Source organism: Callorhinchus milii, unplaced genomic scaffold (genome assembly GCF_018977255.1).
Source record: "Callorhinchus milii isolate IMCB2004 unplaced genomic scaffold, IMCB_Cmil_1.0 Scaffold32, whole genome shotgun sequence".
NCBI classification, from domain to species: Eukaryota; Metazoa; Chordata; class Chondrichthyes; order Chimaeriformes; family Callorhinchidae; genus Callorhinchus; species Callorhinchus milii.
This window is the reverse complement of record NW_024704773.1, coordinates 541,814-561,480: the sequence shown is the minus strand read 5'-3', so window position 1 is coordinate 561,480 and position 19,667 is coordinate 541,814. Positions and strand designations below refer to the sequence as shown.

Below are 19,667 nucleotides of genomic sequence, written 5' to 3'. Positions count from 1 at the left end.
CTCTGGATACAAAAATTAGATGGAAAACCTAATGCATTTTTTTGTAAGGAGTGTAACCCACCCACGATTGTTCTAATTAAATATTGTGGTAAACTTTTTCTGTGCTTAAATCAGAAATTTTGAAAACGCTATTCTGTTTTATACAATTATTTGATCTCATTAATAATTTAAATTTGGATTGCAGCATTCATTTACAAAATAATAATAATAATGTTCCTAGCATTTGATATAGCGCCTTATCATGTCTTCAAGACGTCTCAAAGCACTGCACAGAATATACTGTACAGCAAATTGATTGTATATTTTGTGGGTGAAAATACAATAGATACTGGACATTCTCCATTAATTCAGGCTTAAGTCCATTCAGAAGAAAACATTTGCTGATTTAAACCACAAATGTTCTATTGCAGTTCATTTCTTCTTTCTTTTTTTAAAAAAACTCTTATAAACACCTTTCTCTACCCTTATCCACTTAATATAAACATCTTTATACGCAGAATCTGTTTTTATAAAGAAGCAACAGATCAATGTACAAGTATTGCCTTTTTGACAGATTACTGACGTAAATAAATGGGCTGGCTGGAATTATCACAAATTCGTAGCCAAACTTAATTGAAAAAAATGAAAATTTAAAATGAGCTGCACCACAAAATTTATCTACAACAATTAAGGTGGACCAAGCAACTACATAAATTAAAAGGACCAACAAGTACCAAGTTAAACTTTTGAAGACTGCTGGAATTTTGTTTTTGAATGAACATTTCTGGGTTTTACCAAAGAACCAGAAACAAATCGAATCAAAGAGTAATGATGATTGAAAATGTACTCTTAAACATAATTTTTAAGTGAAAGAAAGATTATTTCCCCGTTTAAAAAAAAAGCAGTCTGGTTTTCCTGACAGGAATTGCACATTGAAAGTATACTAACAAGGTAACTTTTCAAGTAATGGACACATTGATTTATATTTTAACCTCGTTGTTGCTGGAAAGTACACTTGTTCTGTTGGAAGCAGTTTCAGAAATTTCAATAATAAAAAAAAGTACTAAAAAAATCATCCTGTCTTTGGACTGAAAGTAACAGTTACGTTCTCAAACAGACTCTAATGTTGACACATGAAAATATGATTTTACTGCAACATACTTCTTAAAAAGAAATATCTGTTCAAAATGTTTTTCATCATCAGTAACAAGGACAGACAGATACAAACACACACATTTTACCAAGATGGTCAAGATGCCTAACACAGATTTGGCAGTGAGGGGAATATTTCAAAATAAATAATTAGTCCCAAATTAAGAATTTTCTACATCACAAGATTACAAAAAATTAGGAACAGAACAATATTTTAGACAATTCCACATAGAGTCTTTTTCTTATAGTTCATAATCGATTCGACATGGCAGAAATGTTTTAACTAATGATTGACCACTCTAGTTCAGACCAGTTACTTGGCACCAATTGCAAATGCCAGAACAGGCATGTTCATCAGTGAAAGAGCATTAGTACACATTAGGCTTTTCTAACCTTTTACCACTCACCTCTCCCAATTCAAATAGCTCTGTGAGCCTTCAACATTTTAACTCATTGGTAGTGCTACGAATGCACATCTGGACCAGGGATTTGAACAAAGATTGAGAATCAACAATGCTACAGATGCACCTGTCCCCAAAGGTGCTTAAAATTGTGTCCATTTTTAATGAAAGATGTAAACAGTATATATCAGGATAACCTAGGAGTGTGAGTAAGAATGATGGCACAAAACGGTATTCTCTTCTTTAAAATGTCCAAGTCAAAACTGGGAAGCACATCCCTTCTGGAAAGAGTTGTGGTATAGATACCAAATCTCCTAGTACTGGCACTGGGTCACTACGTGTGCTGGTCAACCACTAATTAAAACATTAGAAAGATCAGCAAGCTGGTAACATTGTTTGAGAACAGTGCACAGTAACAGGTTTAAAGCACTACAGTTCAATTACTAAGGCTAGAGCATTTTGTGTTGTCACATAGTGTCCCCTAGGATCGCAGCTAGTTTTCATAGAAAAATGGAAAAACTGGTGGACATGAATTCACCAGCCATTGGGTGACAACATTCCTATTGCATTCAGAAGCCTTTGACATACACACAACCCAAATGCTTGTAATGTCCGGTAGTGTTGTTCCAAAGTTGCAAGATATTTCTCATGAATGTACATTTTAATAAATAGATCAGTTGCGTACTAAGGCAGTGTTGTACATGCTTCGATTCCCTGTTTGAACACCACACAGATGAACAGTACTGGAGAGATCCATGGAGAGCAAATTTCCAAAGTGGAGGAGGAGGAGGAAGTGGACCTTTTAGTTCAACACTTCCAGAAATGTTTTCTAAGATTAGGTAAATCTCTTCACATTCCCCCTCCCCCACCACCCCAAGCAACACATTAAGGGGAGAGAGGATTGACTGGCTGAAAAAAAGCTGCAATATGTAGCTCTCTTGGGCTGGTTGATTGGATTGCATCCTTGAGAAAGTTCAAGTTTTTAGCTTGCTAGAGAAGCAACCAGGCATCAATGTCTTCATGATGTTCCGGAGGTCTCCAGATAACTCTGTAATTTTCGAACCGTGGTTTTGTCCAGTGAGCAAAGGTCAAAGTCAAATGTTGTGTTTGTGATGTGAAAATGTCCAGTTTCTTCTATAAGGTTAACAATCTGTAAGGACAGACGCGCAGATAATTAGCTGACAACAACAAAATCATATTTGTATCGCGTTTTTCATGTCGGGAGGACGTCCCAAGGCGCTGGCCAATCAGTGTTTCAGACACGAGCTGGGGGTCAGTATCGGGGAAGGTGGAGGGCAGGGGAAGGAGGGTGACTGAGGGCATGGATCTTGAGACAGGTTTTGAGATGGGTCTTGAAGGAGACCAGGAAAGGGGTGAGGCGGAGGAACTGTGGGATGGAGTTCCAGAGGGCTGAAGAGTGGCTGAAGGCTCGCCCGCCAATGATGGGGCAGGTGAGGCGGGGGACGTGAAGCAGGCCGGAGCCCTCTGAGCAGAGGGAGCAGATAGGTTGGAAGGGGGTTAGGAGGTAGGGGGGAGCAAGGCCACGGAGGGCTTTGAAAGTGAGGATCAGGATCCTCTGTGTGATGGGAAGCCAGTGGAGTTGGGCGAGGATGGGGGTGATAGGGTCGTGAAGCCTCGTGCAGGAGAGGACACGCGCTGCAGAGTTCTGGATGATCTGCAGCCTATGGAAAAAGGAGTTGGGGAGGCCGACAAGCACAAACAGCATAATCAATCTACAGCAAACAATTCAAAAATGTACAGGGGTTTTTCAGATCTAGAACTGAAAGGCACTTCGCTATTTTTGAATTGATTTGTCAATTTGATTTGTCATTAAGTGCAACTCAATTCAAAATTTGAAAAAACGTCTCACAAATCAACAAAATCTGAAGAAAGGTCCTGTGAGCAAAACGCACATCCCGTTTCCCTGAAGTTTCCAATTTGAGATTCGTGATTCACTGGCTGTGAAGTTTGCAAACAAGAGTTTCAACTTAACACAAATCCATTTTGAGAAATTAAACTCCACTAAAGCATTTACCTGCTCTATATATTCACAAAGCAAAACAATTAGATTCCAGCCTTCTTAAAAATTATTACAGCACAATTCAGTCTTTCTGGACTGAGAGGGTGAATGGCCAACTTGTCCCCTTTGCTGTCATTCTGTCTCTGTGAACTATTGTGAGGTATGTTCCTGTGTGAAAAGTTATTAAAACTCACTGCAAGAGGTAGACAAGCTCTCAAACTTCTCCTTGCCTGTCAACCTTCGGAATTTCCTCTTTACTTCATAGAGGAGAGAAATTTGGTTCTGGGAATTGCCTTTCATCAACATTGCATGATGGAACACCAATGGATTACCCACAACCATTTTGATAAAGGATAATAACTGGCCGGTTTCCTCATGTCAAAAAATGGCCAACTTCCAGGTCACCACCAACGTCACTTCCTGCATGAAGGAAATGACAGAAAGTGGCATCGGTGGTGACCTGATAACCTAATTATGTCAACACTGAGAATTACCTGCTTTTTAAAGTATACTATATATAAAGTTATACATACATTTTAGCAAAGTACTAATATCAACTTGCACTTATATAATGACTTTCGTAGAGAACAGAAGTGGTTTACAGAGTGTATTTACCTGAGTGTTCTGAGGGTAACCATATATTACAACAATAATACACTTGATATGGAGCTTACAACATCAAAACATCTCGAGCAGCTTTAGAGAAATTACAATTTCAGTGTAGTGTTCATTGCTGCAGGAAAACACAGCAGCCACTTTATGCTTAACAAAGTCTCACAAACAGCCATGAAATGAATGACCAATTTATCTGGAGCAACGTTAAATATCTAGCAATGCTAGATAATTATTTGGAGAGGACAAGTTTGCAGGACTATGGGGAGAGAACGATGAAGTGGGATTGATTCGGATAGCTTTTGTCAAAGAGCCAGCCCAGGCCGAATGGCCTCTTTCTGTGCTGTATAATTCTATGATTCTATGAATGTTGATCTCCCTTCTCTTTTCAAATAACTTTTATTTTTACCTGTTGCAGTATATGCCGTTCTCGAAGTGTCATTAGTCGCCTGTGTAGTTCAACCAGCTCATCTAGATATGCCTAAAAAGATATGAAATAATTCATTATCAGATTCCCCTATATTTTGACACTGCACTGCAGACAATTTCACTTAATTCTAGAACTAGGCATAACAAATGTATAACCATAACTTCATAAAACATTGCTTAATTGTTCAAAAAATCTTTTATTGCTGAATATCTAATTCATCAATCACCCCTGCATGTTACTGCAGTGTAAAAGACCAGTCCCTGTACATTTTTAGACTCAGTTGCAGCATCAATGATTCACTGGGTTGCAGCAAACTGCATAGGATGTTAAGGAATTCAGGAGGTAACAAATGGTGTGTATGGCAATAGGGTGGGACATTGGTATTAAAGAATCTACCAGAGTCTTACAAACTGGTAGAACAGGCTGGATGAGCTGAATGGCCTCCTCCTGCTTTCCTACGTTTGGTATTTCTAAATCCTGATCCAAAGACATGGTCATGTACTTTTAGCAAAACAGATGGAAGTTATTATAAAAAATCTTTTTTTAAATAACATCTTATTTATTTCAAAGTACTTTACAATAAATATGATGTTATAGTTTTATGCAGTTAAACATAGCAGTTATTTTGTACATAGCACAGTCCCACAAACAGGTACAAGTTGAATAACTTGATTTATCTAGGGGATTATTGGTCAGGACAATGAGAGAACCCACTCCATCCCTTGTTGATAATGTCATGGGAACTTTAAAAATCTATCTTAGAGCAGTCCTGGTTTCATGTCTCAAATGAAGGCATAACCTTCAACAATACAGGGCATCCCCAACCCATCCCTGGTCTAGACTAGAAACGTAAATCTTGACACAGAGGTTGAACCCACAACCTTCTCACCCAGAGGTGACCCAGATTTGCTGTGTTAAATGAGCCAGGCATTAAATGAGTCAGGCATTAATATGCATTTATTGTCTAGATTTAACTAAACATATCTTATTTGCTTTGTTAAGATAAAAAAATCCCAAAGCCACATTTTGAAATGTCAGTTTCATTTTGAATGGTTTAAGGATGTAACATAAGTCTGAAAAATCCCCCCAAATTAATAATAATTTGAGATGTCTAGATGACATGATAAGATGCTAAATCAAATGCAAAATTATTATCATCATTATCAAAACACAATTTCTGAAACCAAAGCACAACAATAAATTAGATAAGCAAGCAAGTAAATTACGTAGCAAGCAAATTACAGTAATGCATCTATTGAAACCGGGTTAATTATCATTTTTCAACAGGTCAATTGGGAAAAAAAGAGAAATGTTAGCTCGAATGGAACTGAAAAATGTAGCACAGAATAAATTGGAAATCAACAGCCTGAATCAGAACTAAACAAAACATCACTACTCAGTGTGAAAGATTTTTGTGCTTTCTCTATTTCTTATTTAGAGCATATACGCAACTATTGCAAACATAAAAAACAAACTTTGTTTAAAGAATTGAGTTTTTGGTTTCATGTATATATATATACTGCTTGAATTAAAAAACACTTTCAATAAAGAAAGAAGAACTTAGAATTTGATAGCATTTATCACAAAACATCTCAAAGCCCTTCACAGATAATGTATTGACTGCCAAATGTGCTTTCTGCATTTATAGCCAAACATGACAATCAATAACAAGCATTTATATAGCGCTTCTCACGTAGAGTAGTGTCCCAGAGCGTTTGACAGTGGCGGAGCACATTGTCGAGCTGGGGGGAGGTGACCATAGGCGAGGTTGAATAGGAAGGTCTTCAGGCCCGACCTGAAGATGGGGAAGGAAGGGGCAAGGCGGAGGGATAGAGGAAGAGTGTTCCAGTGTTCCAATCATTTGCGCCTGAAAAATCTCACATAGAGCCAAGAGTTGAACTCCCAATGTATCTGGAGAATTGCTGATCAGGGACACCAGGAGAAACCACATTCTCTTTTCAAATATTTTAACCTCAACAGGGAGACAGAATCTCAGTATCATCGGAACCACAGACACAATTAGCTGCAATGCTGAATTTGCACAGCAATGTGTCCAGAAATTGCAGAAATGTAGTCTTGATCTGTACAAATAATTGCATACCACAGCACTCCCTTCCAAGACTGACACATCGCTATGATCTCCCTTGATTTATACTTCAAAAAGCTCTGAGAGGGCCTCTGTATACTGACATGAATTTGAAGCAGATTTCATCCCGTTAAAATTTATAAGATATGGTGCAAAGCCAAGTACCTGTGTCAAACAGTGTGTTTGAAACCGGTTCCATGTTGGATTACAAGTTCCTGTGCTGGATGAATCTTTGTCATAGACAGGGTTTGTATTTTGCTTCAGATTTTTCACTACAATAAGTGAAGGATTGTAGTTGAGTGAAATGTAGTTGAATGAAATCATCACTTTTCCATAATTAGAATTTTTTTTGCTTTAAATGCTTAGTAAGAAGACACTGATCTGAAAATTATTCCAAAGTAGCATCTGCCCCTGTTTCAAAGCAGAACATTTTCTACCAAGAGCAACAATGAGTCTGTGGGTGAGGATCCTATGAAGCTTGAGTAAGATCTCAAAAGACTTCAGTAACTTAAAATCTCTACCTTCCTTGATTTTCATGATGGACCTACTGTAAACTTCAAGGTAGAGACAAGAATAATAATAATAATAATAATCCTTGCATTTGATATAGCGCTTTTTACGTCGGGAGGACGTCCCAAAGCGCTTCACAGAACACACTGTAAAGTGAATTGACTGTATATTTGTGGGCGAACGCGGCAGCCAATTGCGCACAGCAATGTCCCACAAACAGTCGTAGATTGAAAATGACCAATTTATTATTGTTTTTTTTGGTTTTGGAGGGATTATTATTAGGCACTGTGTGGAGTAAGGAAACTTGCCCAAGGTTTCGTCCTCTGCCTGGAATTGAACTCAGGTCTCTCGCTTGCAAAGCGAGTGCTCTAACCACTGAGCTACAGGACTCCACAAATACAAACAGAATGCAAAAGTATTCTGTCCCTTCTTTCTGAATGAAACAAAGTTACTACAGGTCTATAAAATCAAGCCCCCAGTTATAACCAGTCATACAATAAGTTAGCAATTCCAGGTTGCTAATGATGTCAGCACTGATGTCACCAAGCCAAACTGTGTACAGAAGCCAACAACTGCTCTTGTGAGCATTTCCAACGGTTCCTGAGACACTGGGATGCCTTTTGTGCCTGCACTACATGCTGGAGGTAAACTGCACTTCTGGTACATTGTGGGACTATGATGAATCCGTGCTATTTATGGACTTGTGATATACATCAATTGCACAGTATTTGGGCCTTGCAAACTGAGTGCTGTAATTAAAGAGCTGCTCAATGTTGGTATTGTACATGACATTGGTTAGGCTGCAGTTGCAATATTGTGCCTGGGCTCCCCATTACTGGAACAGAAAGATTCACTTGGATGTTACTGAGTAATGAATTCCGAGGAGCGACTATAGAGGCTGGTTCAGCAGAATGGTTCAAAATGGAATTGGATAAGCACCAAGCAGTAAAAACATGAAGGGAAATGGGAGAGAGAGCTGAAAAGTGGGCTTAACGAAAAAAGTGTAATTCTGACAACCAGGTGTCAGGCAGAGGCACGATCGGCTAACTGGTTCCCTTCTGTCCAGAAAACATCCAAGTTTCTATGAAAGAAAGTCAAGAATGCAGGAATTCAAGAAAGGCATCTTACCTGGTCATAATCCCCATTCTTTACTGTTTTCTCAGGTTTGCTTTGCTTTAATGGGCCTTTCACTTCTAAAACCTGTCACAACAGAGGCGGAAAGACTTAAGCTACAAGTATTCCTCAGTCCTCTTCCCTATCGGTTGCACTCAAATTTAGTAAATATCTTGGCGTTTTATTCAAAAAGTATTGCCCTCGCTTTTTTCTTTTCTTCTCAAGTACTCGGTTTTCAATAATTCTCCTCCCAGAACCACTCTCTTTCTCCGTTGCCTGGTTGAGTACCATGGTCTATAGACTGTGGACCTCTGTCTTCCCTTCTCCTTCACCAGTATCCCTCCTCCCATCTTCCAGTAGTCTAGATTTAAAATAAGATGGCCAAAAATGCCCAAAAGAGAATAGGAGAATTTGACGCCAATTAAAGTGAATCAAACGAGATCACGATAAATCTTTCTAATAGGAGTCAAAATATTTTATTGCAGTTGAGAATGTTTTCATAGTTTTTTTTATTTGAGTCAGATACCTTCATTTATCAAGGGAGTTGGGGGTTCTTCAGCTCCTGTTAACCACAACAACAATAACAACTTGCATTTATATAGTGCCCCTCACGCAGGTTTGCGTCCCAAAGTGCTTGATAGTGGCGGAACACAATGCCGAGCCAGGAGGAGGAGGGAGTTTACCGTAGGCACGTTTGAAGAGGAAGGTCTTCAGACATGGCCTGAAGATGGGGAAGGAAGGTGGAGGAATACAGGAAGAATGTTCCAGTTACGGGGCATCGTGGCTGAAAGGCACTGCTCTTCCTCTTCCACTACGAGCAGTGGGGCCTTCAGCCTTTGTGCCCCCACTCGCTGGAACTCCATCTTGGAGCCCCTCCGCCTCGTCCGCTCCCTATCTCCTTCAAGGCCCATCTCAGGACCTTCTTTTTCAACCGTGCCTTCAGTCATCTTCCCTCCTCCACCCACCTTGCCCTCTGATCCCAAACCGCAGCACGAATGCAAACTATCATTGTCCAGGCATTGGGTTGGGACATCCTCCTGACGTGAAAAACATTATATAAATGCAATGTATTGCTATTATAATGCTAAAACATCTCAAAGCACTTCATAGGGAATTCCTGTGAGGTATAGTAGTGTAGTGACTGTGTATCTGTTGGTAAACTTGATAGCCAATTTGCGTAGTGTCCCACAAACAATCACGAAGTGAATGACAATTTATCTGGAGGATACTTAGCTGGTGCTCTCCTTTTCAAAATTGTGTAATGTGATGTTTTACTTCCACTTGAACAGGCAGAGGGATCTCATCTTAACATCTCATCAGATAAACGGCACCCCTAACAATGCAGCGCCCCCCTCAGCACTGCATTGGAACATCAACCTAGACTGAGCTCAAAGTCCTGATGTACAGCTGAAACCCATACCAACTGGCCCAATAAAAATAAATACAACTAATATATTCTCAGTGTGTTTCCCTTCCTCCTAGCTTTCTCTAACCCCACCCTCTCCGTAATGCTGCAAAGATTAAAATATACTTCACAGGGAGTTCCTGTCAAGTGCAGAAGTGCAAACAAACAAACAGCCACTATGTTTAATGCCCACCATTATTCAGTGTATTACAGATGCCTGTGTGGTGCCGTCATACTATTCTTTGCTGTTTTATTGCTCTGCTGTAAAGCATTAGAACCTTGTTGAGAACAAACACAAATTCATAATCTGAGAATCATCAGCACATTTTCAAAAATCCCAAATCCTGGCATCCTGTTGCAGTCAACAGTTCAACATTCAAGTGGATTGTTTTTTCAGGAACCCAGAAGGACCGACACCTAGACTTTTCTTGTTGTTACAACCTCCTGGGTGCAGCACAAAAGTGGTCATCGTTGGGCAGAAGTGTATGCCATGCTCAACTCCATCTCATTTAAGTATTAATGCTCCCTTGTCCAACAGAGGAAATGGTTTAAAGATTTTCTTTGGCTTTCAAATAACTTGTTGCCCACAAACAGCAGGGGCAGCTTGTAAACGAGAGGAATGTTGTAGTCTAAATGCATTATTCTGGCTTTGTATGAAATGGAAAGAACGAGAAATGTGAGAAGCTTGGAATATAAACCACGACCTTTCTGAAAAAATAATAATTTAAGCCAATCAAAGCATTCAGACGATGCCAGACAGCAAATAGATGGCATGTTCTCTTCAGCACTGCTACATGTACAAGGCAGTGGGTCCGATGACAGCACTCGTCTTTTACAAAGTCATCTTCTTTACAGATAAACAGCTTCTCACAGAATTGAATTAAAACACCAGCCTCGTTGCGGGCAAAGGGTTACTGCACACACATTCTGAAATGAGCCAAACTAGAGAAAACATGTCATGTGCATCTTTGACAAGGTCTTTGAAGAACCAGAACGTAGCTCAGTTTAAGCAACTTTACAGGTTAGAATATAAATCCCAACTCTGGCCCCGACTTTCTCAGCCTTGGATGGCTTTCTGTTTTTAAACAAGTGCCCAGTTTTGAAGCCTAGGGCTTAAATATTTTTTTAAAAAACACACACACCGCAATTTCACTTCACCGTGCCAAAAATTTTACTTTTTTTCCCTCGAGGTTTCACAAGTTGTGCAGATTTGATGGAACAGATTAAATGGAACAGAATCTGCACCCTGTCTAAAAGTGCCCCCCGCCCAAAACATACATTTTAAACTGCTTAAAGAATGTGTGATTTTGAGCGATCAAAAGCAAAACATTTCTGAAATAAAAGATTTCATAAGGTAAACTGGAAAAAAATCTAATTTGACTGAATGATAACAATAACAAGGGAAGCATTGCCATGATTTCCTTTTAAAAAACAGAGTACAAGATTGATGGTCTATTACTGTTCCAATGGTCCCTCAACATGATTTTATCCACAGGACACACCAGTGATATCTCATGTCTTTCACACTCATGAAAGAACCAACAGCAATATGATCTGTCCGGTGGCGTGTTCTACATCGAGAACATGTTAATGAGGAATCGGCATTTGACAGCTGAACAAAATCCTTGGTTTAGGAAGGAAACATCTTGGTGAAATTCAATTTCCTTTGAATGACATGCACATCCTTGGCCATTTCATTACCCAACTTCTTCCCATACCTGATTGTTATTGTTTTTTAGTACTGTGGGTGCTTCACTTCTGGGTGGAGTCGAGCTGCCACTGTTCTCACTGTCACTCCCGTCACTCAAACTCATTCTGCAACAGAAATAAACCACAAAATTTAGACATAATGAGCAGGGAGCATTAACGGGGCAAGCGGGAAAATAATACTCTTGCAAAACTCCATTTACTGGCAAATATGCATAAAGCAAACTTTCAGCTTCAATTTAAACACTACAGTAATGAACTATTTTTTGCTCCTTCCCCAGAATATTGATAGTTTCTTCCCTGAAATCAGCTCAATTCCCTGGCCAAGACCCATCAATCCACTCTCAGGCTTTTCCCAAAATCACTTTTTGAATGAAACTGGCATATGTTTTTTGTGTGCACTGTGGAATGACTCACTCTACAATTGTCTCTTCATCTGAGAAAGCACCTTGCTTCTATTAAGTGATTCCTTCAACAGATTGAGAACTCACCACAGAGTGAAATCCTGTGGGATGTCACCAGTGCTCTATACCACCCAGCGCACTGTCCATCCATCAATATCACAGTAAGACGTACACAACTAAGAAATGCATTTAAGTCCATCTCAAACCTGTTCAACCACCTGCTTTAGAAAGAACAGTTTTTTTTAACAGATATGACTAACATAAACAAAACAAACTTGTACTCTCACACGGATAAAAAAAATACTGTAGTATACTTAGGAAAGTTTACAAATGGAACTAAAATTGTTTTAAAAGGGAACGCCCATTTTAAGAACACACAGAAAGCTCAAAATAACATCACAACACATCTAACCACTTGCAAGTGACCATTACTGAAATGTTCCTATTTATGACAGAATAGTTTTCGGTGACACTAATTTTGAGACCAGCCTTCAGAAACCCCAACACAAGTTTCTGTACTGAAATGTAACTTTCCCAAGGGAGTTGAAACACAACATAAAAGTTTCTTAGTTATTGTTTCTGCTTGTCACAAATGGACAGTGCATTTATTGTAAAGCAATAATTTTGTATATTCCAAAAGAACACAATATTTAAGTGCTAATTGCACAAATGTAAATTTGTGAAATTGATCAGCAGGGTGCATAATTGTTTAGCACAAGATATGTAACACACATGTAAATCTGATATTTGAGGGGTTTCAGTTTCTAAGATTAATTAAAATGAATTGGTATAAGAAATGGCAGCTGTAATGTGATAAGCAGGAAAGTCAGTTGGCATGTATCTGCATTATTGGTCTGATTCTGCACAAGACTGTGTGATAGTCGACAAAATAAATGCAACACTTTATAGGGAATTCTGTGAAGTCCTTTGAAATGTGCTCCAATGTGAAAGGTACTATATCAAATGTAAGGGTTATTATAAGATTAATCTCTAATGTGTTACGTTGACCCTCGGAGGTAATCAAATTAAAATTCCAGGTTACAAGTTTATAACCAATTACTGTATTCAACTGTGATCAGCCTCACACCAGAGCTCCAACACAAGAACAGCATTCTGTACATTATGCAATCATCTGTGGCAATCCATATCCCTATTCCCTGTGAGTCTCATTATTATTCTGCAATTCTATAGGCAGAACATAAACTTATTTTCTTCCTGAGTTTCTTCCACATATGCATAACTCTGTGGTTATAATTCTCTTCAAATCTGATTTGAAGCTTGATAATTTTATCCTCTTGTTCTGCACTCTCCATCCAAGTAAAACTACCTGCTCCAGGTGATTCAGGGTCTCACGCCCAAACTAATATTTCTCTCCAATTAGCAAATGAGTAACCTTAATTCAAGTACACGAGTGAAAAAAGGAGATCCGCAGAATGGAACAGGTAGAGCAGGGTACGAGGCTGCATCATTAATTTGAGCTGAAATACTTTATATTCAAAACAAACTCTTTTCAGAATTGCATTTAAGCATCAATAACTGACTTCCAAATGCATCAACATGCAAAGAGGTTTAGCTTTAAATCAAGAATAATAAAAGGATTATCTGACAAGAGGTGTATCTGCACAGGAGTGCAATGACACCATAATAATTAATGGATTAAATGAGACTAGTGATTTATAGGTTAGTAAATTAAGAGGTGTATAGTTGACTGAAGGTTATTCTGCAACATGGCAATTAATGCAGATCAAATTTTTATTTGGGCAATCAACCTATAAATAATACACACCACAATCTTCTCTTTCGAAGGACAGGGAGACAGACAATAGGAGAATCGTAATTTGTCCTTTTAACGGATTAACGGTGTTCCTTAATAAGGAATCAGTCAAGCAAATGGGGACTCCTAGTAATTGGAAATTTGCCATGTAGACCCACAGGAACTCCGCTCCAATCTAAGAGCACAGTGCAGTTTCAGAGGTCAAAAGAAATTCTAAAATGGTAACTTAATAAGGAATCCAGTTAATAAATACCATTAATTAGATCCAATTGGCATTTTTGCTACTTGATAACAATATAACAATTAATAATAATCCATGCATCTGATATAGCACCTTATCGCATCGTTTAGACATTTCAAAGCGCTTTACAAAATATATTGTAAAGTTAATTGACTATATTTTGTGGGCGAAACGTGGCAGCCAATTGTGCACATCGGTAAATTAACTCAGCTTCATTTGTAATTCTGCACTCTGCATCAGCCGAGGTTTTCAAAATACAGATTTGAATATGGAGCCGTTTATAACACAGGCTCAAACATATACAGTATATCTTCTGTCGTTTGTTTAAATTAAGTAGTAAAAATACTAATGTTATAGTTACTAGAACTAACTTTTAAACAGTAAGACTATTTTGGAAAATGTTTGGAAGCTCTTAGTCCTTTGGATTTGAAAAGAGAATCCATACAACACAGTGAAAACCCAGAAATGTAATTCTATCTTCATGATTCTCATAGCAGCTATGTCGACAATAGGACAGGACAAGATTAAGGCCTTCATATACAAAATGAACATGATGGGAAAAGAACTCATTAATCTGAATCCTGAACAGGTCACAAGGTGAGATGGCTGACATGAAGGTGTCAAAGGATAATGATGGATAAACACTTAATTCCACTCTTCCTTTCATTAGCTGCTTGCAGTACTAACCTATGTGCTCGGTTTCCGCTGTGGGTATTTAATGATCTCTCCATATCAGAGCCATTTCCGTTATCTTCATCTTCATCAGACTCATTGTCTTCTGAATGGAGATCCTGCATTATAGACCGCAGTGGACCTGTTAAATAACAAAGGAACTTCAGAACCTCTCTAATATAAGATTGTTGCTGCTCATAAAAATAGAAATTTCTGGCAAAGAATAGAGGACTTTCACTTTTCTATGAGACGTTACAATGCAATTAATGCATAAAATAAACTTTTCTGCATTACACACAATACAATGAGCTTCAGTACACGTCATGAATTGAAAACCGTAAATCACCTGAAAACTTTTTTTAAAAAATATCAATAGTTGCAGTTCAGTTAGCTCAGGAGTGATTCTTTAATGTGTGGTAAGAGCACAGAGAAATTGTAGATCATCTTACACACTTGTTATTTTTTTTAAATTGCTGATTTTGGTGCATTGCAGATGAGGAAATGTTAAATACATTTCTTCGCATCACCCCTCCCCTTCCTTTATGGTTTTGTCTGGGGAAGATTTAATTCAAGAGGATCACATAACACAGCCATCATATTTGTGAAGTCCTGGGCCCATGTCATGACAAAATTTACCACCTTGTTGGTGATACTGTCCTTTGGATAACGCATTAAACTGGAGTCCTGTATGCCTGTTCAGATCCATTTTAAATAATCCATGATACTATTCAAAAGGAAAGGGGGAGTTTCCCTGGTTTCCTAGTCAACAATCCTCCAGATAAACTTAAAATTCACCTTTTGGCTGTTTGTGGGACTGTGCAACTTGACTGCTGGATTCACTTGCAGTCACTACAATGTACAGGAATTCTGTGAAGCGCTTCAAGACATTTTAAGTGTAAATACTATTAAATATTTTAATTAATATTACTTAGTCTTGAAAACTTCTATCAGATTGTCCCTTAACCTTCTTTACTCTATTGAAAATAGCACCAACTTTTCAAGTCTCTCCATGTAGATATGTGAATTGTACACAATGGTGTGAATGGCCTTATACAATGTAAACTTTCAACAATTCAATAAATATAATCTCCAATCTCTGTTATTATCCTAGTGAAAAACCCAGGATTGGTATGTGCCAAGTTTTGGACAATATCTCACAAACAGTAATGAGGTGGATGCTCGACCAATCCGTAATCTTCGTGAAGCTAGATCAGATTTTATTTATTTCTCCAGGTTCACTTTGGCAAGGGCATTACAGGGTGAGTGTGCATTCAGATTATATAGACAGTAGCATTTTACTTTGTCAGATGCTTACAGGTAGCCTTGAACTGATGTACAATTTACTTAAAATTACGAATTGATCAATGTTGCCAGGGTACTAAAGAACAAGAGTACTGATTGAAAACCACATTTCGCTTCCAATTTGTTGTCCTTATCCAGGGAATTCAGAGGATAGGTTCAGGTACATTCACTGAAGAAAGTGGAGCTTTCTTACTTTTACAACTAATAACTCGTCCAAATGGACTTCAAATGGAGTTTTCATATATATATATATATATATATACACACATATATAAAAAATATAATTTCCTTATCTACATTGGACCCAAGTCAAGAACATACAATTTCTTTATGCTGCAGAGTTAAATAAACAGTTATGGTCACAGATAAGACTTGAAGTAAATTCAGATGACAAGCATGGCTTTATGCCAGTGTTAATATTATTCAGTTCATAAGAATCTGAACAGGTCTTAAGTATTTCCTCTTGATAAAGCTGACATTCAATAAATTAATGTTCAACACTTCTGGAAATTAAGGAGTATTTTTTGTAACAAAAAAAACTCAAGGCAACTTTCTGCAATGACTGTTTGCCATTCCCATTAAAGGTGAAATAGATCTTTACCTTGTCGGTTGTTTTGGGATGGAGTAAAACTGGAACTGGAGTTAGAACTGGAACTGGAGCCAGCAGGACTTGGTTGTTCGGACTTGAACCAAATAAAGAGACAAAACAGAAGATAAAGAGTTAATATTCTTCATTGTAGCTGGGAAAATCATTGACTGAAAACTGCTATAACAACACTAAAATGTCCTGACTCATTAGAAATGTTACACTACAAAATAGTTTATTCAGCTCAGTTGAAAATGCAGTATTCAAAAACAAAATTAAAAGCAGGCTCAATCAGGCTGCTCTGAAATGAAAGCATGGAAAGGCACTGAGAATTAAGAGTGTCTCAGGGCAAAATTAATTGAATGTTTTATTGGACATCAAAAATTCAATTAAGAGAATAAATGGACATCGAGAAATAATTACAAGGTCTTAGGTTTATAAACAGTCACCTGGACACTAAAATGAGAGTACAGCTCTGAAATCACTCACCATAATAATCCTTGCAGTTTATAACCCTCCTTTCATGTCAGGAGGACGTATCAAAGCCCTTCATAGGATATATTGTAAAGTGTAGTGACTGTATTTTGAGGGAGTACGTGGCAGGCAATTTTCGCACAGCAACGTCCAACAAACAGCCGCATCATAATTGATCAATTTTATTTGGGGAATTACTGGCCAGGACACCGGGAGAAACTCTCTTCTCTTTTTGAATAGTGCCATGGGATCTTTAATATCTCATCCGAAGGACATCACCTTCGACAATGCTCCTAAAAGAATGGAGCATTTTCTCTTTCATAAAAAGTACATTTTTATAAAAAACAGCTGCAAGTCTAAATTATATCCCCTTCTCTCGGACCCCAGCATTACTGCAGACCGTCAGGGCTCTGCTGCATCTACGATGGTACATCTCTAGAATAATAATAATCCTTGCATTTGATTTAGCACCTTATCACGTCTTCGAGACGTCTCAAAGTGCTTCACAGAATATACTGTAAAGTGAATTGACTGTATTTTTGTGGGTGACGAGCGAACAAATCCTCTGGTTTCTGCGGAAACTAATCGGGAGAGAACAAAGAAAATGAACCTGCAGACTCTGCTAAATAGAACCATCAAATACGATCACCTCTTGTTAAAAAAAACAAAAGGAACCGATGAATTCAGCACAACTCATCGTGGGCCAGAACTTTGGCTTCTCTGACCTTCAATAAAAGCAGCTTTCGCCCTGTGGTCTTGTTGCCATTTGATTCTGCCCCAGACATTTCAAGCATTTTGGTAAATGTACGATCAAACTGCTAAGGGGTTACCACTGCCACCCACCTCTCCTGTTACTGTTTCAGTGCACCCACTGCTTTATTAGCAGTTAATTTTTGCTGTGCCCAAAATTAAAAAGCAAACTAGCAATCCCCGTTCTCGATGACGCAACACAAATCATTTTGTACCTATAACTGGAGCATGTTTCAAAAGTGTGAATTTTGTGGGATTGTAAACTGAGTCATTAACTGAAACCATTTACATGCAGACATCTTTGATGATCTAAACAGTTGCTTCTGCCTATAAATCAAGCAATTGGACCCATCCTAATGAGCAGAGTGATTTACAGACTGTAATTGCCTTTTCTCATAAACAATCCCAGCTATGCTTACCAAGGTAATAAGGCTTTTTTTGGTAGTGGGGGGTGGTGGAGAGACACAGTGAGACGAAGGGCAGGGGGTGAGTGGAGAGGAAGAAAAGCAGTGAAAGAAAGAAATTTCAACAAACTTAATAAAAAATCTACACACTTTTGGTCAGCTACACTGCAACAAGAGCTAGTGAGACAATGCAACAGCCCACAATTGTGGTTCTATATAAAAGTTACACAGTGGTGCCTCACTTTGTTAAATGACATTCAAACCAGAGGAGGGCACAGCTTCCAATCGAGGCATTTGAAGGGTACCTCAGTGAACAGAATAAAGGTTTTATGAGCCAGAACTGACCACCTAAATCCTTTCGATTATAATTGTTTTTAACTGCGATGCCAGTTCAGAAATAGCCAGTTCAGACTAAAGTGCCATTTCTTATGATGAACAAAAGGCACCAAACACAAACTGTTGTGGGCCAGCAACTTTTTTTAAAAAACACTCAAACCCTTTTTTCCCTTCCACCGAAATGCATCTCAGTTGGTCCCCATCAGTCCACAACAAAAAAAATATTCTCTAAAATTCTTTGCAAAATACTGCGTTTTAAATCGAAACCAAGGTTTGCATTAGCGTAAATTACAGACTATATTCATGAAAGACCACAACTCGCTGCCAAGAGAAGCCACCAGCTCTCTGGATCTCATCCTTTCGCATTTAGCTGAGGTTGTGCGTTCTTATAGGAAGTAATTAAACTGGTGAATAAGAGGCATTCAGTGAATGTTTTTGATAAACTTTAAAGATCATGGAATTAATGGTAAATGCACAGGTTGGGATTGAAAATTGGCAACACCAATAGGAAGCAGAAGATGGATGATAAATGGAAAATTTCAATATGGGAAAAAGTGATCAGTGCGGGGGTCTGAACTGGTGCATATGACTTGGGAGGCGAGAACCTATTGCGATATTACAACATTTACAGATGATCCTAAGCTGAGTGGTTAGGTGAATAAGAAGGAAAGAAGGATAATCATCATGTTTTTAAAGGTTGTTATCGAATCAGCCTCCACCACCCTTTCAGGCAATGCATTCGCTGTTTGAAAAAAATTCTTCTCACCTCCCCTCTGCTTCTTTTAGAAACTATTTTAAATCTGTGACCTCGAGTCACCGACACACCCACCAGTGGAAACAATGTTTTATATAGGTTAATCATAACCTCCTGACTCCTGAACTCTCTGCCCCTATTTATAAAGCCTAGTATCCCATGTGCCCTTTTTACAGCTTTAGCTACCTGTCCTGCCACCTTCAAGGATTCGTTTACCTGCACCCCAGGTCTCTCTGTTCTTTCACCCCGCTTAAGATTGTATTACCAGCCTATATTGCCTCCCCTCATTCTTTCTTCCAAAATGCATTACCTCGCATTTCTCCACATTGAAAATCATCTGCCATGTTTCTGCCCATTTTACCATTCTGTCTATGTCTTCCTGTAGTTGGCTGCTATCCTTCTCACTGTTTACTATCCTATCTAACTTTGTGTCGTCCACAAACTTGGAAATGGTACTTGCTATACCCAAGTCCAGATCATTTATATATATTAAGAAGAGCAGTGGTCCTAATACCGATCCCTGGGGGACGCCACTGTACATTTCCCTCCAGTCAG

General features: G+C 38.5%; 1 protein-coding gene across 1 annotated transcript in view; it reads right to left on the bottom strand.

Annotated features, from left to right (window-relative positions):
• Positions 1-285: 285 nt before the first annotated feature.
• mllt3 (MLLT3 super elongation complex subunit) overlaps positions 286-19,667 on the bottom strand; it is a 57,849-nt gene continuing 38,467 nt past the window's right edge. The window contains exons 5-10 of the mRNA XM_042345173.1: positions 16,410-16,491; positions 14,522-14,648; positions 11,427-11,523; positions 8,319-8,390; positions 4,574-4,645; positions 286-2,682 (exon numbers count right to left, since the gene is read on the bottom strand). Of these exons, the coding sequence (XP_042201107.1) occupies positions 2,551-2,682; positions 4,574-4,645; positions 8,319-8,390; positions 11,427-11,523; positions 14,522-14,648; positions 16,410-16,491 (582 nt within the window). The 3' untranslated portion in view covers positions 286-2,550. The remainder of the gene's footprint in view (positions 2,683-4,573; positions 4,646-8,318; positions 8,391-11,426; positions 11,524-14,521; positions 14,649-16,409; positions 16,492-19,667) is intronic.